The sequence below is a fragment of the Rhinolophus sinicus genome, linkage group LG14, assembly GCF_036562045.2.
Source record: "Rhinolophus sinicus isolate RSC01 linkage group LG14, ASM3656204v1, whole genome shotgun sequence".
Taxonomy (NCBI): Eukaryota; Metazoa; Chordata; class Mammalia; order Chiroptera; family Rhinolophidae; genus Rhinolophus; species Rhinolophus sinicus.
Genome location: NC_133763.1, coordinates 25,923,243 through 25,948,169, shown reverse-complemented (window position 1 = coordinate 25,948,169; position 24,927 = coordinate 25,923,243). Strand labels below are relative to the sequence as shown.

General features: G+C 36.8%; 1 protein-coding gene across 10 annotated transcripts in view; it reads left to right on the top strand.

Moving 5' to 3' along the window:
• The window catches only part of SNTG1 (syntrophin gamma 1), an 813,791-nt gene that overhangs the window by 557,261 nt on the left and 231,603 nt on the right, over positions 1-24,927 (top strand). For all 10 annotated transcript variants that reach the window (XM_074318426.1, XM_074318425.1, XM_019712572.2 and 7 more), the window contains 3 exons: positions 11,802-11,859; positions 12,691-12,734; positions 12,828-12,869. In XM_074318426.1, the coding sequence (XP_074174527.1) occupies positions 11,802-11,859; positions 12,691-12,734; positions 12,828-12,869 (144 nt within the window). The remainder of the gene's footprint in view (positions 1-11,801; positions 11,860-12,690; positions 12,735-12,827; positions 12,870-24,927) is intronic.

Sequence of the window (24,927 nt, the reverse complement as noted above, 5' to 3'; positions counted from 1 at the left end):
GAGAGGGACACGAAATGGAAGTGGTGAAAGAGCAGTTTATTAGAAGCAAAACCATACTCCAAAGGGATAGAAGCAGACCCGAGCAAAAGAGTGGCTCAGCGCCCTGACTGGTGAAGACTTGGTAGTTTTATTTATTTCTCTTCCACAATGGGCTGTTCCTCCTTGGGTGTGGAGCCTCTTGATTGGTACTTATGATTGACAGGAGACTTTACATCATCTTTTCAGACTTGCATGTTTCTTCCCATAATTCAGTCTGTTATAATGATATTAAGGAACATCCAGGTATAGGTATGAGATTATAATGATAGTATAATGAGGGCTAGGTGGAATGAAGGTCACTGCAACCCTTACTGCGCAGGCATGAGTGATGGGTCTAATCTAATCAGGTATTTTATATCCTTTAGCTTCCTCATAGTGGTTAGTCTGCCTCAGGGACAGGAGTGGATCCCTCTGTCAAGTAACTGGGCCAGGCAGGCACAGGGCCCAAAGTAAACAGGACCATTGAAACTGGTATGCATAGTAAATGTATAGTAAACCAAGTCGTTAATGTTTGGTTTGAGGGTTGAGAAGCAAAGAAAAGAAAATCTTTCAAAAAGTCCCAAGCTAACCACACTGTGAAATCGAATTACACTAGAGGTTTAAATCTCAAAATAGAAGATATAGTGTCACCCTTACACCTATTTATACTGAAGAGTTATTTTTAGAGCTTTCCATTTTAATTTTCTCAATACTTACCCCTGACCTTTGCTTTTCTGTTTTTTAAACTACCTTTTATTCTGTTAATGTATTTCAAAATATGATTATTTATTTTAAATTACAATGTTATTATACAAATCCTTGTTTCCTTTGCTCTGTCACATGTAAATTGGATAAACCACGGTGTTTATCTACTCGCACTATTTTCTTTAGATGTGAGAATTTAAAATATATATGTTATATATGTTTTAATATTATTTTATATTAATAGTTATATATTGATAGTTTATACAGTACGATTATATTATGTAATATGTTATATTATACAATGTAATTAGATTTATATTTTATATTATAAATTATATATATAAAATGAACAGTTTAAGAAAATATTCTAGGTTAAATGCAGAATTATTATTTTAATGTTGATCATTTATTTATCTACCTATGTATCTATTGCTGGAGTAATTTCAGTCAGCTATAACTATGCACATAATATATAAATATATATTTTATCCTTATTTGTTTCATTTAAGTAATTACTACTGACACACGCTGGAGATTGTTATAAGTGGGAATTATTATTTAAAACCGTGAATATCTCAACTAGCGATAAAAGAAGGAAAAGCATATGTTAGACAATTGAAAAGACATTTACCAATATAGTTAAGACTCTTGTAGGTGTTCCTGAATTTTACTGTACTCAGAAAATGTAGTGCTGTTATTTCAGTTTTACCTTCCCTAAAACTCTTTTTTAAAAATTGGTTGAAAGATAACAAGATGTCCTTTTTGGTCAGCAAATACTAAAATACTCTAACATGTGGTATTAGAAGTCTAGGCTAGTTGACCACGCTCCATACTCCTGACAAATCTTGGCTTCTGGGACCTTCCTGCCACTCTCACCATTGTACATGGCAGTAATTCCTCAGATGTCCCATGTGGCAGTCAGTGCTACAAAAGAAAGTTGATAGCCAACATCACAGAAGCGTTTTATATAGCATCTCTTCTAGTGCTTTATTTATTAACATCCCTCAGTAGTATGATGTCTCTGAAGCTGTTAATTAAGCCTGATGTCACCTGCCCATGTACAACACTGTTCTTGCTCCCAAACACTCTCTCCAGCCAGAGATTCCCCTGGAGGGGTGAAGAAGTAAAAGTCAGCCTTTACCCCTTTTATTTTTCTTTGCCTTATTAATGAGATAACTTTGAAACTTCTGTGACAAAAAAATGTGCAGGTGACTTAGAGACTGAGACAGTTATATGTCTCTACACTTGAGTTCTAGGTCTTCAATTTGACATCTTCCCTTGAAGGCCAAATGCCAGACATGACAGTGCCCATTGAGGAAGGTTTCCACTTCAAAATTTCCTAATATCCCAAAGATTAAGAGGAAATAATATATTTAATGTAAATGAAAGAAATATTTATTAGATTTAAATGATAAAAATATAATTTAAGTAAGTTTTAATGCACTTTCTTTTCAAATTTTGTCCACTTCCCTTTCTGTTATTGTTTTGTTTTTTTTTCACCTTAAGAAATTTTTTGGTTTGCATTGTAAGAATTTTTTTTTACAGATTCTGAGACTCTCTTTTGAGAATCATAGTTATTATTTTTAGAATCATGTCTAAAGATGCTAAACCCTCAATTTGAAACACAGTCATCCAAAAAATGTTTCTACATCAATTACATTGAGATTCAATACAGAAATCACACAATTATCTTCTTAGACAAATTTACAGTATACATTCCTAAAATCCCATCATTTTGTAATGGTAGTATTTTACCATGCAAAGGTGGAGACCAAAATTACCTATATATACATGTTAATTCTAAACTATGAAAACAAGAATCACGCACACACACACGCACACACACAGCCAAGGACATCTGAGCACATAACAGTTTTGTACTGATGCATCATAAGGTAAAGCAGATGTCATGAAGAGAGGAGGTGACACACACAAAGCTGACTTTCTTGCTCCCGTGTTCCCATCCTCTGGTTTAAATGAATTGTCTTCATCTCCTAAAAATGAAAGGAATTGTTTTTTACCGCTGGGGAGTATGTACATCCATGAATCACAACTTGTTTCTTTGCTTTTTTGTCTCATGTTGTAGTTATTTTTTCACTGCAGCAGTTAACAAATCTAGAAGGAACAGATATGCAACTGAACCAGAGTGCAATGAAATGAAATTTGGAAGCGTGGTGTACATATTCTGATCCTGGCACAGCCCTCATTGCCTTTAAATGACCTTTCATCCACATGCTCTACAACCTCAAAGAAGCGAGAAATTCTTGCCATGCTTTCTGATCAGAAACTTAGTAATGAATCATTTCTAGGGCTTGTTGCACTGCAATCATACCTGCTCTCAGTCTTCCCAGATTTATTTTTAATAAATAAGAATTATTATTCTTATTTGTACTCTTGTGCTGCTCATATTGAAGAGCCATTCTCATATTGAAACCAGAGGGCAACCGAGACTGGGGCTTGTGTTTTTTTCGCCACTCAGCCAATAGACTGACACAGGAGTTGGGCTATAGGATAAGCATTTATTGTTAGAGCACAGGTGATTGGAGAAGGCAGCACGTTAACACCTTCAAAAACTGCCTTAACATTCTCAGACTGTCTTACGGTCAGACTGTCTTAAGGAAAACTCTGGGTGTTCCTCCAGAGGATACATGATGGTTCTGTGGGTCTGCATGGAGCTTTCCCTTCAGCAACATGGTTCTCTGGTGGTGTCAGCAACCCAGGAACAATGATGGGAATAGCCTGGAAAGAATGCTAGACAATAGAGATTGTACCTAAGGGTATTTATCGATTGTAAGTTTCAGAATAATTTTCTGAAACAGGGACCTGGGACAGGGGACAATCTGAACTCAAGTTGCAAGAAGATAATCTGTTACTAAGCTATAGGTCAAGGAAACGTGAGGTTGGGGATGCAGCGAGGCCTTTACTACAGGGGTCCCAACCAGGCCCTGCTTCAATATCTACTGTAACTTTGCTTTATTTATTTATTTTATTTTTGACAATTCTTGATTAAAACATCCCTCAGAAGTCACAAACTTGTGTGTGTGTGTGTGTGTGTGTGTGTGTTCTTTTATTAGTTTTTGGTTTTGTTTGCCCTTCAGTAAGTGTCAAGCTCTTGTATTTGCATTTTTAAATCTCCCAATAGTCACTCTCCAAAAACTGAACAAAAGAATTACTAAACTTTCCACTTGCAATCACATATTATTCTCGGTTCTCAGACTGAAACTGCTTCTTTGAAACTCTCAGATTCATCAGGCAAGCTGGTATATATTCTCAGTTTTCCTGAAGGACTTCCCTATTTGTATTGATCTTGCACATGACCTCTGGGCTCCTGTCTAATTCTTCAAGTTGCTTCACCACTCATATTGGCATTTTCTGGGTCTTGCTCCCACCTCTGGGGCTCGGCCTCATTTCCCTTACAGCTCTCCTGCCCTCTGGCCCTCCTGTAGACTTCTTCTGTTAAGTGCTCATCTTCCTTGTCTGGATCGTTCTGATACTTACTGTTTTAAAACGTAACTTAATGTTTCTATCACTACACACCAAATAGTTATCAAGTTTTTGCATCATTGGACCCAATATTTTGTATTTTTGCCTCATTCTTCTTATGCAGATTAGCATGTGAGACATTTTTTTATCTTCCATATCTTTTACAATACAATACCATACATGTACATATTTTTAAATACCTCTGGTCATTGTCATTTAAAAAATCACCTTTTAGAGAAATGATGTTTTGAATATTATTAATAGAAAAATATTTTATGGAGTATTTTCTAACAGACAAGTTTTCTAATGTAAACAATAAGTTAGCCAAGTTCATCAAGGAAATGTTTGCAATCAAAAGTGATTTATATGTGGAAGCTTTCACTTTGCAACAATAAAAAATGAAATTATAACTATTATTATCATTAAAATTGTATCATATATGAACAATAATTGCTAATATTTATTAACTGATCTTTAAGCATCATATTCTGAGGTAAATACTTTATATTCTGTTTCATTTGGTTTTTACTATCATCAGAGTATCTAACTAATTATTGTTATCCCTCTACAAATAATGAGATTAAGTATTAAGAAGTTAAGTTGTCACTGGTGACTACAAGGCTCACAGTCTATGCTGCAGTCTCTCCCTGCAAGTCAGGAAACTAATTCCTGACAGACAGACTCTCAGAACCCCAGGATCTACCTGGCACTGACTGAGGCCTCCATGGTAGCCATGGCACAAGTGAAGCACAGAGCACGCAAGGTGTTAAATGCCTTTCAATATGCTCTTTACTCAAACATTAATCATCAATACGCCAAATAGTAAAGCACACAGAGTAGTACCATAATTTAGTAAAATAGAGTAACGAACCAGTCCCAAAGTCAATCAGAGTCCTGGTGGAGTGAGGAAGAGTGACTAGTCTGTCAGGTTCATCCAGCAGAGGTTCGGCCTGAGTGGAGCAGAGCCGAGTGGAGGGTTCTTAGAGCAGAGCAGAGTGGCAGCGTGGTCATTTCTCAATTGAGACCGCTCTCTGAGCTGCAAAAGTCCTCAGTTCTTGTGCAGTTCTGAGTGCCTTCCTGATGTTACCTTATAGGGGCAGCCAGCTGACCACCCTGACATCATCATATCTTCAGTAGCAGACCTTTGGGGGTATAGCTGGTTATACCCAATTACCAGGGCAACTGGGCAGCTCCCTGGGCTTTGTCTACTAAGTTCTTTGTGCATGTCCAAAATGGAGTTACTCTTGCTCATTCAATATGGAGTCACTCTTGCTCACACAAAACTCATTCTAACAGCTTCCAGGGGCACTCTACACATAAGTTAACTTACTCATTATTGTAAGTGGCAGAGCTGCGCCTCAACCCCATGCAAACCTGATGACAAAGCCCTTTCTCTTAATAACTATACAGATATAAAACCTAAACTAAATTATCTCTAAACACTTTATTTGGGAAAAAACAAAAAATGTTTCTTATCAAAGTTATTTACAATCAGGTTTATTTAAAACTAAAATAAATGGATTAAAATGTCCAGGATCAAGCAAATGATTTCTTAATAAGAAGTCCTGAGTTTTATTAGTGTCAAATTTACGAAATAAAAATGTACACCTTCATTGTAGCTGTAATGAATTTCTGTCATTAATTTATTAATCATTTTAGGGCAAAACTCTTTAAATATCAACTATTGATATAAGTACACACACACATTTGCATACATTTCTCCCCATTTTGTCCCCTTGCTTTTTTCTTCTTAAGTCTGATTTATCTGTTTCCACCAGTGATAACATGGATACCTACCACCATAGAAATAGGCAGGTGATGAAGCTTACATTGAAGATTATGATTTAGTCCCCAAAATCAGTAAAGATCACTGACAAATTATTATTTGAAAAATTATTTTTTAATTAAATAGCCTTTTGAGATATAATTACCACACAACTTACCCATTTAAAGTGTACAATTCAATGTTTTTTATTATATTCATAGACGTGTGTGTAGAGGAGAGGGAGAATCCTCCCCCCCTCCCCACACACACACCTTCTTAAGTACTTAAGGCAAGATTTATAATAAAATTGTCATAAGACCAGAACAACAGGAGAAAAACCAATTTAATACATGCTCAAGGGAGAATCACAATATGATGCTCAGATAGTAAAATGAGGCTCACAGAAATGGTGAAACCAGGTAACTTTTTATTCTTTTTAGACAAAGAAACAATACATTTGTCATAAATTGACAGGACAAGGAAAGTTAGTATTCATTACAAAGGAATCAAAGCAATGTTTGGATATTTCTTAGTGAAGAATCTAAACAAAGTTTGGGTTTGGGTAGTAACTTAGCAAAGGTAGTACAAGATTTGTTTATACAAACTTTTCAACTCTAAATTCTTTTAACTCGTGATAAAGTTGTCTCTCAAATCCGAAAAGCAAGGAGGGCACTTAACAAATGTGAGATTTGTCTCACCCTTAAGGAGACAGAGAGGTCAGGGTTTTCTTCTTGCAAGCATAGTTTCTTAAGTAACTTTAATTCAAAATAATCAATATGCTATTATGGGATGTCTTGTGGCAGCCTGCCCTGGGCTCCAACATGTACAATCATCATTTCACTCTATTTTACAATATATTCAGCAGCTCAGAAAAAATATATATCCGTTAGCTATTACTCCTTTACCTCCCTGTCTTCCTGTCTTAGCTCTAAGCAACTACTAGTCTCTTTCTTTCTCTATAGATTTCCCATTTTGGACTTTTATGAAGGCAGTCATATAGTTTGTGGGAAAGATTATTAATTTTTGTCAAAAATGTCAATGTAAGAATATCCAAACCTGTAGAGAATTTTTATAATAATCTATTTGAGTTGAATAGAGGATACACCTGGAAGCAAGATCTCAACATACTAGAAAAATGCTGAAAGACTGTTTGACGAGAAATGACAGTTTGCAGTTTCTTTTATGCATTTGGAATTAAGGAGGGAATTGAAGGAAGATTGCAAAAAGGTAGGAGAAGGCAAGGTGGAGACTGGACTATAGGATAGTTAATAAGATTATGTATTCTCTTGAAGGTGGTCATGCTTTAGAAAGAAGGATCTGAAAGAGCCATTTCAAAGGTGTGTTAACCTAGATGCACAGAAACAATGGTCAGGGCTTGCTTAAGGCAAAGATAAACTTTTACTAAAAAGTTATATGCCTGAGGTGCGACTACCCACCATGACCTGCCCAGTTAGGAATTTATGATCTGATCACCCTGTGAGGTTACTTTCTGGAGAACCCCTTTTTCATCCACAAAACCAAAATAAGTGATTTTGGCAGCTAAGTGTGGGATACAAATAGATTAAGGATAGTTGCCCATATTCTTTCAGGTGATCTTCCTTAGTTGCTTCTTCCATACCTGTTCACTGGGCTCTTAAGTCTAATAACTGTGTTGTTACCTGTTTACCAGTATTTTCTTTACTTTAAATGAATATATAATGGTGGAGTCTATGCATCTTTTTTCTTCCAGAGCCCAGAATATGACTGATTGATTGATTGATTGATTGAAATAAAAAAATATATACATATTGCATTGAAAAGATTTATTTGGCACAGTTGTCAATCATCAAAAACATTCTGGAGTTCATTTGAATGAATTGCAGGGTTATACTGGCAAAATCATTGTATAGAGTCCTGCTCAAAATGCTTTTAGATGGGACTTTATATCTGGTTCCTATAAGGCTAGCTGTAACATTAACTATGGTTTGTAAAAAGACTATTACAAAATTGAGTAATGTATGCTTTAATATTTTCTGGGATGCATGTTAGAATGTCACCTCTATTTTCCTAATCTTGATTTTACACTGGAATAATAGAGTTCAATTAATTCATTATTCTCCAAACCATGATCCTGAGCCACACTCTGGTCTAAGAACAGGCTGGAGAGAAGCTGACAAAGGGAACCCTGCCTTTGACCTTAGGGCCTTTATACTCTAGTGGCAAAGTAGAATTTGATGAAATTTCAATGTAAAGAAATGTAAATCACAGCCACGATTTGAGCTACAGAATTACTTCAAGTAAAGAGTTGTTGAAGGAGTGGGGCACTTCAGCTGAAATCTTAAATATGAGCAGGAGTTTAGCTGGTTAAAAGTAAAGAAAGAAATGCTTTCCTGGAAGACAGGACAATATATGTTGACCTCCCTTAGTGCTCAGAGTGATGAAGGTACAGGATGAAGCTGCAGAAGAAAAATGAGGCCACATGAGAGAAGGTTGTTAAGCATTCTGGTTTTTATTATAAGTGTAAGGGGAAGTCTATCATCTGTTTTAAACAGGGTGAGTCACATTATTAGATTACTGCTGGGAAAACCTCAAATTTTCCCATTTAAGTCCAGAACTAAATCTAATTAATTTCAATAGAGTTGGATTGCTCTCACATTTCATCTAATAAATGAAGGTACTGTGATTTTAAGTTACAATTTTTACCTCCTGAGTGCTGTCTTAAATTTTTCTAATTAATCATAAAGTCATTTTCCAAAAATAGTTTAAAATTTTTCTCAGAGCGCCAAATGTCTGAATAAAAAAATAAATAAATAAATAAAATACCTTTGAGCACAAACCATTCAGATTTCGGGAGAAATTTTATATGTAAAATAAAAGTGTTGACAAAATAGGGGTTATTTATATCTTGTCATTAAAAGATACTTATAAATCTAAGTGTTTAGGGAAGAATGGCATTACTGAGTTGACATTCAGAAAGTTGCAATCTCAACAGCCTTTTCTCTAGACAGACATCAGGGAGAGGTTTCCCACCCTCTTATCACTGTAACTTGCATTACAAATCTAAGGACTAAGATAAACTTTGGACTCAATAATGCAAGGAGAGAAAATTGTGAAAAAAACAGCTACAGAAAAATACTCCGATGACAGCCATACAGCAAGAGTGACATAAACAATGTCATCGTTTACCCTAAAATATCTGTATGGTTTTGCTTCCTCTTTTTTTGTCACCTAAAACTTCTTCAATGGATGATTCATTTTAGTTGACCAGCTTTTTCTTCTAAAAAAATGGAGATGCATTCTTAAAAAATCTTTCCAATTTCCAAGTATGTCTAGAAACTGTCAGTGACCACGAACATTTGATTTCATTGTACACCTTTTTAGTTATCATAGACGCAAAGGGTCCATTTGCCTGTGTGCATCCAAGCTAAAAAAGACAGAAGCAGGAGTTTGCAGCAAAGAAAGTAAAAGTTAAGGAGTTGGTGTCAAGCCCAGAGACACAGGTGAGCTAGTGCTCTCAAAAACCTGGCTGCCTCTTGGCTTCATGCAGCTAGGTTATATAAGGGAAAAATCATTAATCATGGTTACTGTAGGACTTGGGGTCGTCGGCTCTACTGATTGGTCGGGGTTAAGGCAGGGAGCAATTGATCATAGCTTCAGGTCCTGGTGTCAGTCCTGGCATTCGGTCCAGTTCCAAGGGGATGTGGTCCGTGGGGCCGGTCTCTTTTCATGAGTCTGGAGCTAAAACACAACTGAAGCGAAGGTGTTGTCTTTGTTTTATTAAAACCTTATTCTAGTACAAAGTTTGGTTATTGTATCTTGGTCATGGTTGATAAACTTGAAGCTTTATTCTTGAGTGAGTTTGATGCTGACCAGAATCTAATGTCCTAAGGACTTACTGATTAAAAGGAATGGACATAGAGTATACGCACAAGTAGGAGGATCTGAGGGAAAGAATGCAAGAGAGGTATGTAGTTCTATCAGCTAAACAAAGCAAGCGTGGATTAAAGCAGAACGCATGCTAAAGGAATGAAGTTCATGTGTGGTTACATTATCTTCTACTAAAAATCATTCCTCAATGCATTTGAAGATTCAAACAATTTTAAGCTGGCAAAGCCTTAGACTTCATTTATTCATTCACTCAGTTATTCCACAAACATTTCAAAGATAAAAAGTAAAAACATTATCCCACGCACTACGGTTACATCAATGGACACAACAGATTGCCGAAAAATTCAATGCCTTCATGGAACTTGCATTCTAGTTAGGGATGGAGGAAGGAGAAAGAAAACAAATAATAAATGTAAGAAATGAATAAAGAAAATAGATTAGAAACTGGTAAGTATGATGGAAAAGAATAGAACAGAATGTAGGGGATTGTGAATTTGGAATCCTAACTAGTAAATATTAAGAGACTTGGAATAGATTAATACTAACATTTTTACTATTTAATGTCATACAATTTTACTCATAAATCTTAATAGACTACATTACAATAATAGCTACATTTTATTTATTTTAGTTTTTACTGTGTGCTAAATAAGCACTCAGTTCCACCACACTATCAGTCAAAAATCACTATCCTTTTGATCAGATGAGAGATTATCTTAGACAGTGCTCATTAAGGACATACAGACTAAAAGGCAAAAGCAAAGTTAGAAGCCAAAGCAGCTTATGCCAGAGACTTTCTTCACTGAATTAGTGAGGGTGGGTGGAGGAATATTGGGTTGGTGGGAAATAGAAAAGGTTAATTGAGTAGTGGGTTTCAATTTCAACTTGAGTAAGACAGTTTTCAATATTTTATTTTTCATGTCTCTTCTTAATATTCCAGAAGTAGAAAGAACTACTTTCCAAGCAAAAGTCGAATATCACCACTTTTCTCAACAACTACTGCTTATCTGCTATTTAAGTATTTTGGTAATTCAGTGTTAAAAATAGACATTCATGGAGGATAGATGTCTATTGTAAAATAATTTATTGTCCTTACCAAAAAGAGGCTTAGAAAGTTTATTTATTCTGAAGATAAACTCCAGTGGAATTATATCACCTTTTCAACCGTATGTTAAAAGTGCTATACTTCTTTTCCACATGACGTTTTATTCTTTAATGCACAAATTGACTTTTCGATTATTGCTTTCAACTGTCTCAACTCTGTAATATAGAAACAATTTTTGTGTAGTTATTTCAGGGATTTATTTTATTTCATTATACATAAATTCAGCTAACTTATTTTTGTTTTGATTTTCATATCTCATTTTGTTAATTAGACAAAGCAGTGCTACAGTATTCTTGCCATTTTATTTTACTCTATTAATTGTTTAGTATGTGTTTCCACATGAAAAGGAATATAATGCTAATTTAAAAAATGCAGACTATCCCTTCCACACCATGCATATGCACACTCTGATTTCATCGATTTGTTCAGATAGAGGTCTCTTTAGTCACTTAGCATGCAAAGGGGCTGTGCTTGGTCACCTGCATAGAACAACTTAGGCATATAGTGGAAACACATGATTATCAAGTATTTGGAGCCCTAAATAAGAATTTCTATAATGGACATCTCTGTTCCACATTGAAGAAAATACCCATTTAACTCATTATCATTTTTTATTAGGAAAATGAAAACTTTCAAAGCCATCTATTATTAATTATTGGATGTTATAGTGAAATTCTGAACAGGTAGATAAGTTTCTTGAGAACAATATCTACTTAGTAAAAAAATTCCACAAGTTTATTTAAATTGTATCTAATCTTCATTAATATACTATTCATAGCCTCAAGTTCCTAACTAGACGCTGCATTTTTATTTTTTCAGATTAAAAAGAACCATATATGTTTTTTGTTTTCTTTTCAGGGAGGAGCAGAACATAACATTCCAGTTGTCATTTCAAAAATCTCCAAAGAACAAAGAGGTAATGGGTTAAGAGAATTATACAGTAGCCATTCTTTGTAAGTCATTGTTATTGAAGAACAAGATGATATTATGAGTCATAAATATGTGATTGACTAGTTCCAGCTTCCCCATGACCAGGCATTAAGTGGATGAGTCTGATTCCTGAGTCTAGACTCTTTATTACTCTAGGGAAAGACTTCTGTCATGGAAGAGCAAAACTGAAAGATAACAGAGCATGTGATTATATGAATAAGGGACTGCATAACTTTAGTTTCATTAAACAAACAAACAATGAACATATCTGATGATAACAAGTCACATCAAGTGTAAACTATTTTAATGTATATTATTTTCTGTTCTCATATGAAATTTAACTCAGCCCTCCCTATAAAATTGTATCTAGGGAAAACAATGAAGATGTAAAGTAACTGTATCAATGATTGACATTTATAAGACAATCTAATGTTTAAAAGAAAGTTGGAGGTGATTCTATGACTGATGGATTGAATGTTTAGATCTAAACTTTTTCATAAATACCTTAAAATTATAAGCACATGAGAAAATTTAATCATTCTTCCAGAAGAGTCACTTTTTTCTTTTCTTTTTTTTTAAGCAACTGTAAGATATAAAATGGTAGAACTAAATGGAAATATCTCAGTTTGTGTTTTAATATTTGGGCTGAGTCATAGAATTGTTTTGCATTTCTATTCTTCGTGGGTCTTTTAAGACGATATCCATATCAAGCATTTATATTTTTTCTGTTTATCAGTTTTGATATTATTTAATTTAAAAAACTCCTCTGTATGAAGAAAATAGTTGATGCATAACAATTGTCCTCTTCCATTCATAGCGGAACTTTCAGGACTACTCTTTATTGGGGATGCAATTCTGCAGGTATGCATTTTACCATTATTCCTTTATGTGTAACCAAAACATAAAGTTATTTCACATTATACCACATAAAACTGTGCTTTGTTTTCATTGCAGATAAATGGAATTAATGTGAGAAAATGCAGACATGAAGAAGTGGTGAGTTTTCTTTATTTTTCCTAATATGATTTTTCCCCACATGTAAATGAAGATTTAATACATTGCTAAAAACTATTCATTTTATTCAATAGAAAGATATGACATTTGTCCATTATGGTATCAGATTTACAAAGAACTTCTTGATTTTTTAATTGGTAGCTGTGTTGTTTGTTTGTTTGTTTCATATTAAAAACAGATCAGCGAGTACTTCCCAGGATAAAATGTATTTCAAAGAAATACCTGGGTGTGGGGGGTTTGCTATGTTTTCCCAATTTTTCTATCAATCCCTACCAACCGATGTCGACTAAGTATATCTCTACATGGAAATCATCTCTACATTTTTGCAAATGTTTATGAATTTATAAAGAATAAAATTTATGCCCATAAATTATCATACAGGAGCAGGAACAACTGGAAGATGATATAAAGATTGTGTGTGTGTGTGTGTGTGTGTGTGTGTGTGTGTGTGTGTGAAAGAGACAGAGAGAGAGAGAGAGAGAGCGAGAGAGAATTTAAATGACCTTAATCTCAAGGCAAACAGGTGGTTTAGTACTAGGCAGAATGGAAGGTTGAGGAGCTTCTGTTTGGGATGGTACGATTACATAAAAATGATACAGAAGGGAATCGGACAGTGTTAGATTCTTTGGGAAATGTTTGTCATGGTTGATTAAATACTATTTATAGAACTTTTGCTGAATTTCTGCATCAGTTCACATGGGAAGGGGTAGAGGAAAAATTATGTTTAAATGTTTATATCAAGGGTCAAACAAAATGAAAAAGACTGTAAGCCTTTTGCTTCTCACAGCTCTTATTTATTTGTTTCTTTTAATACATTGCTCCTCTGTTAAAAGCTATTTGGAAAACCCTATTCTGACATATTTACATATTTTAAACCTCAAAGAGGCAACCTGGAGTGTCTGTGAAAAAGCCACAGTTCTACAAATAATTAATATTAGAGAGCGTTCTTGATTATTAGCACTTGGAATAGTTAATCACTTGTATTCATCACTTGTCTTTGTCTTCTTACTTGGGCCACCCTATTGCCATTCTGTGACGAACTTTATGTAAAATATAAGTATGTAAGTCTTAAGTTTCCAATGAATATGTAGAGAGAAAAGCAGTGTTTTAGACAAATGAGAGAACACCATAGCACAGAGCACTCTGTTCTGCAGATTCGTGTGAATCTTAAATATTGCCATGTAAGCAAAGACATTTTAATGTTAGTCTTTTTTTTTTCCCAAAAATACAAAGTGATTTTAAACTCATACGGGGAGCAAAAACAAGTACATTCTCCTTTAGAACCACATGCTGTTAGATGGAATCATGTTTGCAGTTTTCCCTTCAGAGGCAGGCAGCATGCTTAGACAAACTGATGGAGCTTTGATTAAACTCATTAGCGTGGCATGAAAGAATGGAACTTGTTAATAATGTCATTTCTTAATAATGTTCATTCTGTTTCAAAGAAAAGGAATGTAGAATTGTATTGCAAATTATGTGTGGTCCTTCACAATAAACTTTTATTTTTTTAAGAGGTTTACCTTCATCAGCTTTGAAATGTACGTACTGATATTCTTATTTAATTTCAATCTTTCACTGTCCACCAGTGATTAGATCCTTTTGTCTTCACTATTAATTACCTAAACAAATAGACCTACTGCACCTCCATGGGACTGGGATGTTAATTAAATATTTAAGAATGGACTTACATGGGAACAAAAAAAGCAACAGAAGCTCAGAGGATGTAGCTGTTTTTAAAACAGTATGCTGATCTACCACATTGTTTATTCCAGGTCAATGATTCACATAAAGTTTTAAAGTCAGAAACAAATTGGGTGGGCATGACTATATGTTGTTTGTGCATGTGCATATAACTTTTATTAACCTACACCATTCATTGATATTGTTGGAAATTCTGCATCTGTCTCTGATCAACTTAACTCTTAGGAAGCCTTCAACAATATAGTTGTTACTTTATGTTGCAGTTGTAAGGTTTGGCTTTTGTAGAAGGGGTATTCTTTATTGTCCACTCTGGGCACTTAGAGAGAGATGGGGACGGGGGGAGAGAGAGAGAGACAGAGAGAGAGACAGAGAGACAGAGAGAGACAGAGAGAAGGAAAGAATGAAAGTAATAGAGAGAGATGAGAGAGAGAGAGAGAGAGAGAGAGAGAGAGAGAGAGAGAATAAGGCATTGGGTAAACAGAAAGACTGATTTCTGAGCATATGGTCATACTGAGAAATATCAGGGGATAGATGGCTGTGAGGGTTGAGATTCTATGTTTTTTATGATGGGTATAAAAATAAATGAGATAAGGGTTGTACATTTATCTCTCCCTTTTAAGGTGGGTAGTTCTCATTAATGAAGAGAAAATAGCTTGTATCCTCCCAGTTGTGAAAACGTTATTATGGTCCTGTGTTAGTGTGAAGCCTTAAAGAATTCACATTTATACCTGGGCAATACTGGAAGTCTTACCAAGAAGCTTCTGGAGTTGTATGTTCTGTAGTAGTTGTGAGACATCTCACGATGCTATAAGCTACTACTGAAGGTCATCTGGACAATAGACATGATTCCCTGGATCAGAAATCTGGAAACCAAAAAGAAAAAGAAAACCCCCAAGATCTAGTTAAAGATCCCTATATCTGTGGTCACCCAGATAAGGAGTAGTTTGAGGCAGAAAGATATCCTACATGTGTATGCTTATTTTTAATATATGCTTTATATATCCTGTATATGTATGCTATGATGCCTGGGATCCCTAAAGCAGCTGCTACAGACTTGTCCTATAGAAATTATTATTCCTTTAATCAATAGTACCAATGATATACATGCGAGCAAACTCCCAGAACACTTCCTTGGGTTCCTGGTTTGGGTTATCAAAATAGCACAGGAGATAGCATATTTGATCCTTTCAGGAGTACCCATCAAAAGACAAATCTAATGCCTTCTACTGTGGTCTGAAAACCTGTGCCTCCCCCAAATTTGTATGTAGAAACCCTAATGCCAACATGATGGTATTAGGAACTGGGGCCTTTGGTATGTGCTTAGGTTCCACCCTCCTGAACAGGATTAGTGCTTTTATAAAAGAAGTTCCCCCCAGAGAGTTCCCTGGCCACTTCCCTCACGTGAATATAGAAGAATTGTCCTCACCTAAACACTCTGGCATACTGATCTTAAATTTCCAGCCTCCAGAACTGTAAGAAATAAATTTCCGATGTATGTAAACTACCCAGTCTGTGGTATTTTGTCATAGCTGCCTGGGCGAAGTAAGCCACCTTCCAAAGTGGTAAACGTTCAATCCTGAGCAAGTTAATTCAGAGATTTGGAGTTAAATTAGATGTTTTTACTTCTCTTCTCTCCTGAAACTCTATTATATGACAATAAACTGTGTTGTTGGTAAATATTTTGAAACTGGAAAGCAGATTTTCATTTCAATGGTAACTGTCCTAGAAGGTCTGGGAAAGCTGAAGCAAATGCTAATGTCTAGTAAACATTCATTACAGAACTCAGATAGGAATCTGAGCTAGCTGGGATATTAAAAGGGACAGTTGAGAACCTGTAGCTAAGAATAGGAGATTGAACAACATCCATTTATGATTAAAACACTTAATAAAATGGGTATAGAAGGAAAATACCTTAACATAATAAAGGCCATATATGACAAGCCCTCTGCTAATCTCATAATTAATGGAGAAAAACTGAAGCCCTTTGCTCTACGTTCAGGAACACGACAGGGATGTCCCCTATCACCTCTGCTTTTCAACATAGTGTTGGAAGTCCTTGCCAGAGCAATCAGGCAAGAGAAAGAAATAAAAGGCATCCAAATTGGGAATGAAGAAGTTAAATTATCACTCTTTGCAGATGACATGATGCTCTATATAGAAAACCCTAAAGACTCCACCAAAAAGCTATTAGAAACAATCAACTAATACAGTAAAGTTTCCGCTACAAAATCAACGCACAAAAGTCCATTGCCTTCCTATATACTAACAATGAAATCTCAGAAAAAGAAATACAAAAAACAATTCCTTTTGCAATTGCAGCAAAAAGAATAAAATACCTAGGAATAAACTTAACCAAGGATGTGAAAGACCTATATGCTGAAAACTATAAGACATTTTTGAAAGAAATTGAAGAAGACACAAAGAAATGGAAAGACATTCCGTGCTCATGGATTGGAAGAATCAACATAGTTAAAATGGCCATATTACCCAAAGCAATATACAGATTCAATGCAATCCCCATCAAAATCCCAATGGCATATTTTAAAGAAATAGAACAAAAATCATCAGATTTGTTTGGAACCACAAAAGACCCCGAATAGCCAAAGCAATCTTAAGGAAAAAGAACAATAATGGAGGTATCACACTTCCTGACTTTGGCTTGTACTACAGGGCTACAATAATCAAAACAGCATGGTATTGGCAGAAAAACAGACACATAGACCAATGGAATAGAATTGAGAACCCAGAAATAAAACCACATAAATATGGACAGATAATTTTTGACAAAGAAGCTAAAAACATACAATGGAGCAAAGACAGCCTCTTCAATAAATGGTGCTGGGAGAATTGGATAGCCACGTGCAAAAGAATGAAACTGGACTGCTATCTGTCACCATGTGCCAAAATTAATTCAAAATGGATCAAAGACTTAAGCATAAGACCTGACACAATAAACTGCATAGAAGAAAACATAGGTACTAAACTTATGGACCTTGGGTTCAAAGAGCATTTTATGAACTTGACTCAAAGGCAATGGAAGTAAAAGCTAAAATATACGAATGGGACTATATGAAACTTAAAAGCTTCTGCACAGCAAAAGAAACCATTGACAAAATAAAGAGGCCACCAACTGAATGGGAGAAGATTTTTGCAAACAGTGCCTCCGATAAGGGCTAGTATCCAGAATATACAAGGAACTCATGCAACTCAACAACAAAAAACAAACAACCCAATTGAAAAATGGGCAGAGGACTTGAAGAGACATTTCTCCAAAGAGGACATACAAATGGCAAATAGACATATGAAAAATGCTCAACATCACTAATCATCAGAGAAATGCAAATCAAAACCACAATGAGATATCACCTCACCCCAGTCAGAATGGCTATCATCAACAAGACAAATAGTAACAAATGTTGGAGAGGCTGTGGAGAAAAGGAACCCTCATACACTGTTGGTGGGAATGCAGACTGGTGCAGCCGTTATGGAAGGCAGTGTGGAGGTTCCTCAAAGAATTACGAATAGAATTGCCATATGACCCAGCAATCCCTCTCCTGGGTATCTACCCAAAAATCTGAAAACATTTAGAGATAAAGACACGTGTGCTCCAATGTTCATTGCAGCTTTGTTTACGGTGGCCAAGACATGGAAACAACCAAAATGTCCTTCGATAGATGAATGGATAAAGAAGTTGTGGTATATATACACAATGGAATACTATTCGCAGTAAGAAAAGATGATATAGGAACATTTGTGACAACATGGATGGATCTTGAGAGAGTAATGCTGAGCGAAACAAGTCAGACAGAAAAAGCAGAGAACCATGTGATTTCACTGATATGTGGTATATAAACCAAAAACAACAAAAGAACAAGACAAACAAATGAGAAACAGAAACTCATAGACACAGACAATAGTTTAGTGGTTGCCAGAGGGTAAGGGGGGCGGGGGGTGGGGGGTGGGAGATGAGGGTAAGGGGGATCGAATATATGGTGATGGAAGGAGTACTGACTCTGGGTGATGAACACACAATGGGATTTATAGATGATGTAATACAGAATTGTACACCTGAAATCTATGTAATTTTACTAACAATTGTCACCCCAATAAATTTAATGAAAAAAAAAAAAAAAAGAATAGGAGATTGAGTTAGAATTCTACTAGAGTCTGAGTAGTTGGCCCCAGTAACGTCAGAGGGTGTGGGTGAAGTTCCTACTGAAATAAAGGAAGAGATATATTTTGAATAGTAAGTTTCTCGGCCTTTGCTCTTCTTTCAACTCTCAGAACACAGGCAGCAGGTTTTTGTTTGTTTTGTTTTGTTTTTGTTTTTCACTAAGAGAGGATGTTAGAAGATTCTTCTTTAGTGAAACTGATTTAAGAGAAGTAGACCACAAATTATGCAACAATACATTTGAGCTCTGCAGGCTGGGTTCCCACTAGTAATAACTCCGCAGCAGATCTCAGTGGTGGATAAGCCATGTATCCTCTACCCAAAGACATCAATTTGCTTTTTAATGTCTCACTTGTAAATATTGGCTGATACCGTGGGATTACCAGTATTTGAATAAAATCACGCACATCAAAGGTAACGGTTAAAACAGAAAGAAAAAAAAAATGAAAGAGAGACAACACAAGGTTCAGGGGGAAACAAGGACTTAATACTCAAATATTTATAGAGAGATGGAAGAAATCATCATATAAATTAAACAGTTTAAAAGTCTATGCTATTTTATTTATTTTATTGCTCACATGGTTCCAGCTTTGGCTATCGGGAGCTCTTTCAGTTGGTTTCAGTGTTGCTTTGAAATATGTACTCCCCTTGATTTTTTTTTTTTTTTTTTTTTTTTTAAGCTCTTCCTTGGTTTCCAGCACCACAAGAATTTTCAGGCTCATCTTGTATATATTTCCTGCCAGTCCAAGAATCAGCTCTTTCTCTTAGAGATCCCATTTCCTTTTATTAGAGAACATATTATAAACTAAAATCTGGGTGCTAGGTGTGCTCAATGCTACTAGAGTAGCAGTGTCTTCTAGGCCCTGTCAGCTGATAGAACAGGAAATGTGTGTATATACACTTGTTCATATATACATATCTAGTCATACACATTTCTGTATGAAACCATGTATATTTATATCAGGCTAAATATTAAGTTTATATGGCTGTCTCCAACTTTATCCATTATCACATCAATCATTCCAGCCTCCTCCTTCTTATCTGTAATCTCCCGCTCCAACAGATAGTTATACCATCTGACATCCATTTAGTTAATTGTTCAAATCCAAAACACATGTATAGCAGTATCAAAATTGTTAACCCATTCCCCAATGAGAAAAAGGTTATTAAGTAAAAGGTTTTTTTGTGTTTTTTTAATTTTTTCCTCTTTCTCTGCCTCACCCTCCCCACTCCACCCAGCAACTCCAGTTCAAGCAGCTGTTGTTTCTCAGTCTAGTTGTGCAGGACACAGCTCCCTGGACCATCCATGCTGGTATTATGAGCCTTGCACTCCCGGGGGCTGAGGCAGTTGGTCACAGGTTGTCGTTGGCCACTCACAGCAGCTCTTACTAGCTCTTGCTGGCTGTAGGCCGCTCACACTGTTCACCGGCTGCTTATGGCAGCACACAACACACAACAGCCCATCCCAGCCCATGGCAGCCCAGCTCTAGGGAGAACCGTTGTTCACAATCTCAGCTGTAAAGGGCGCAGTTCACGGGCCCATGTAGGAATCGAACTGGTGACCTTGGCATTAGGAGCACGGCACTCCAATCACCTGAGCCACTGGGATGGCCCCAAGTAAAAGATTTATGTACAGTTCATTTTTTTCTTTCAGTCTTACAAATTTCATTCATTTCCGAAGTTGCGTAAGTCAGTACCACTACCTCAACCCCTTCAGTGGAATTGTTTCAAATATTTGTAATACAAGTAGGTTCTCCTGACACATTCTGCATTCCATTATGATATCCCCCAACCTCCTAAATGATTTTTTTTAAAGTTTTGCATAGATTAAGTCTCACTTAGTTTTGGCTGCAAATTCTGTGGGTTCTGACAGGTGCATAGTATCATGTATCCACCTGTCATGCGGGAGACCCTGCTCGCTCCGCCATTTGTCATGCGGGGCGTGGTGCGGGCGGCCTGCGGGGTCTCTGTTCCCACTCCTAATCAAGCTGCAAGGGTTCAGCCTCAAGCGGCTGCATGAAGTCCTGGAGGGACACGGGTCGCACTTTCCCAGACTCCTCCTTTATGCTTCTCCGGAATTGTTGTTCCGGACACAACTGTTTCCTAAGTTCAAGCAGGAGTGCATTGGGTTGTCAGTCTATTTTCTTCCTATCGACCCCTGCTGCCACGAGATCACGCCACATCTGTGCGCGTGTTACTCTCTGAGGCCCGCGACCTCGCCCCTTTACCTTTGGTTTGGGCTTCCAGGTCTCAGCTGTGCGGACCTCCTGTTTTAACTTCCTTCGCCTCCAGCTTTCTACATCCCCTAGGGTGGCCATGGCAGTTGTAACTTCATGGATCCGCCGCCCTACATACGGTGTAAGAATAGCAACCAAGGATCCAAAAGCACTCGCAGGTGCAGTATCCAAAACCAGATCTCTCATGCTGGCAGTAAAAAGCTCGTCATCTGGGCCCTGCATGTTGAGGTTAAAAATAGCATGTCTCATACCCATTTCACGGATTATTTGCGTAAGTTCTGTATATGACTGCCACTGACTCACAGTGTCTGGCAGCTCGGCAGCCTGTTCCCATACGGTGCGTACCGCAGCAGTGAGCCACGCCATTAGAGAATGGTTGCCTTGGTTGTTGGCCAACCTATGGCAGTTTTGTAACCTTTGTCGCAGGGACGGATGCACTGTCACGAAGGCTAGCTTTTCCATCTCGCCTGGGGAGCAGAGAATGCTGTCTGCTCCCTCATCCCATAAACGTAATAGCCAAGCCGAGACTGGCTCTCCAGGGCGCTGTCCGTACTGCCTCCCCAGCTCCTGCAGCTCAGTGGGAGTGTATGGGGTGTAGGTCGTGAACTCAGTCACAGCTGGGTTGCCGGCAGCAACGCCCCCGGGGCCCAAAGGTTGCTCACGTTTTACCCTTTGCTTCAAGATTGGCCGGGCTTGGGGGTTGGGAGCTACATTGTCTCCACTTGCTTCCTCTGCCTCTGCCTCAGAGTCTCCACCTTGGGGCCCTGTTCTAACAAGTGGACCCGGGCTTCCAGCGCTTCCAACCGGGACACCTGGTTCGGCACCCGGGCCACTTCATTAAGCCCATTTTCCGTGCTGAGACTCAAGGCCTTGAGGAACATCCAGCCCACGCGGCCGGCTGTAGCCTTCTCCTCCTCCGGCAACCGCTCAGCCAGAGCCTGCAGGGCCCTCTCCACACTGGCCGGAGAGCCGTCCATGTCCTCCCACCTCTCATTGGGGATCCAACTCCTGAGAACAGTGGCCACCAAACACCATATACTGTGTTGGGGCCACATGTCCTCCTGCCCAGAGTCAGACGCCATGCCTACCTGGTTGGACTCTTGCTCACTGTGCCAGGTGTCTGAGTGGGTGGAGGCCTCTGTGTAAGATGTCCACAACTCTCGGAGCTTAAGGCTGCAGCAGATCAATAAAATGAAGGCAATGCCGTCCATGGCCAAGAGGGTGATGTGCCAGCTGGAGGCTTGAGTCTCCCAGGCAGACCGCACCTCCTGTTCCCGGTGTCGCTCCTCATGGGCCTTCCGAAGCTGCGCTCTCACACGCACAAACCGCTTCACCATGCTTCGGTAGGTTGTGGCCGGCACCGTACCCTGCTCGCTGCGCCATTTGTCGTGCGGGAGACCTCACATGACACATGGCGCAGCGAGCAGGGTCTCCCGCACGACACCACCATTACAATATCATATAGAACAGTGTCACTGCCCTAAACATTTCTCTTCATCTCTTCCTCCCCAATTCCTCCCCATACCACAGTCTTCTGGAAATTACCATTTCATGGTCTGTATAAGTTTGTCTTTAACAGATTGTCATATAATTAGAGTCGTAGAGAATGTAGCATTGTCACATTGGCTTCTTTCACTTAGCAATGCGCATTTAAGTGTTTTTTAGTGGCTTGATAGTGCTTATCGTGGCTTGACAGCTCATTTCTTTCTGAGCACTGAATAATATTCCATTGCTCAGACAATGGAATATTGAACAACTGCACTGCAGTTTGTTTATCCACTCATCTATTGAATAATATCATTCTTGCAATTATGAATAAAGATGCAATAAATATTTTCAGACTGGTTTTTGTGCGGACATAAGTTTTCAAATCAATTGAGTATAACCTTGGAGGATGATTGTTAGAATATATGGTTAAGACTATGTTTAGTTTGTAAGAAACTGCCAAACTCTTCCAAAATATCTGTACCATTTTGTACAGCCACCAGTAATGAAGGAGAGTTGCCATTAGTCTATACTCTCCCAGCAATTGGCATCGTCAGGATTTTGGAATTTAACCATGTTAAGAGGTGTATAGTCATATCTCATTGCTATTTTCATTTATAATTTCTTAATGACAGCAATGTTGGGCATTTTGTCATATGATTATTTGCCCTCATATTTTTTTGATGATATATGTTTTCATATATTTTACCCATTTTAATTGGTTTGTTTGTTGATTGCTAAGTTCCATGTTTATAGCTCTTTGTATATATTTGATACAACATCAAATATATGTTTTAAAATTATTTTCTCCCTATATGTGGGTGAGCTGCCTTTTAATTTTGTTTAAAATGTATTTTTCAGAACAAAAGTTTTTAATTTTAATAAAGTCCAATGCATCAATTTTTTTTTTCATTAATTTTGCCTTTTTTGTTGCATGTAAAAACTCATCACCAAACCCAAGTTCATTGGATAATCTCCTTGGTTTCCTCCTAGAATTTTTGTAATGTTGAAATATACATTTACTTCTAAGAATTATTTTGAGCTAATTTTTGTGAAATTTTGTAAAATCTGCTTCTAAGTTATTATTATTATTATTATTATTTTCTTTTTGACATACAGCTTTCTGTTTGCTCCAGCACATTTGTCAAAGGATTATTCATTCCCATTGTATTATACTTGCTCCTTTGTTGATGAGTTGACTACATTCGTGTGAAGCTATATCTGGTCTTTTTATTCTCTTCTATTAACCAGTATGTGTGTTGCTTTGCCAATAGCATACTGACATGATTATTGCAGCTTTATGGGACGTCTTGAAATCAGGAAGAGTATGCCTTCTAACTTTGTTCTTCTTCCTCAGTATTTTATTAGCTATTCTAAGTATTTTTCTTTTCCATATAAACTTTAGAATCACTTTTAGATATCTGCAAAATAGATTTTAGGATTTTGATGGTGGTTTCATTAAATTGATTGATCAATTTGGGAGAATCAACTGCTAAACAATATTGAATTTTATAAATGCATGAGCATGGATTATTTTGTCTTTTTTCTATCTTCAGAGTTTTCTAGATTTGCACATATGCTATATACTCACATATTTTGTTAGATTTAAACCTAAGTATTTCAATTCTTAGGTATTATAGTAAAAGGTATTACTTTTTTAACTTCAAATTTTAATTAGTGATTGCTGGCAAATGGGAAATCAATTCATTTTTGTATAGTAAATATCTATCCTGCTCCATTAAAAAAAAATCTCTATTAGTTCTAGGAATCGTCTGCTATTGTTATTGTTGATTTTAGTAGATTCTTTGGGATTTTCTACACAGATAATAATATCGTCTGTGAATAAAGATGACTTTATTTCCTCCTTTCCAATCTATGTATCTTTTATTTCCGTTTTGTTATTGTCATATTGCACTAGCCAGGACTTCCGATACAATTTGAATAGCCATTGTGAGAAAGTACATCCTTGCTTTGTTCTTTGTCTCAGTGGGAAGGAGTCTACTTTCTCACCATTAAGTAAGATGTTAGTTAGGTTTTTGTAGATGTTCTTTACCAAGTTGAGAATTTCCCCTATATTCTCAGTTTGCAGAGAGTTTTAATCATAGATGTATGTTGGGTTCTTTCAAATGTTTGTCTTGCATCAATTGATGTGACCATATATCCTCTGTTCTTTAGCCTTTTGATGTGGTAGATTACACTGATTGAATTTAAAATATTGAATCATCCTTGCTTACCTGCTGTAAACCCAGTTTGGATGCGGTGTGTATAATTCCTTTTATACATTGTTGGATTTGATATGCTAATAATTTTTGAAGATCATTGCATCTTTATTCATGAGATATCGGTTTTAATTTCCTTTTTCTGTAATTTTTTAAAATTATTTTTGGTACTAAGATAATGCTAGATCAAAGAATGATTTACACAAACAGAGAAAGTCGAGAACCGT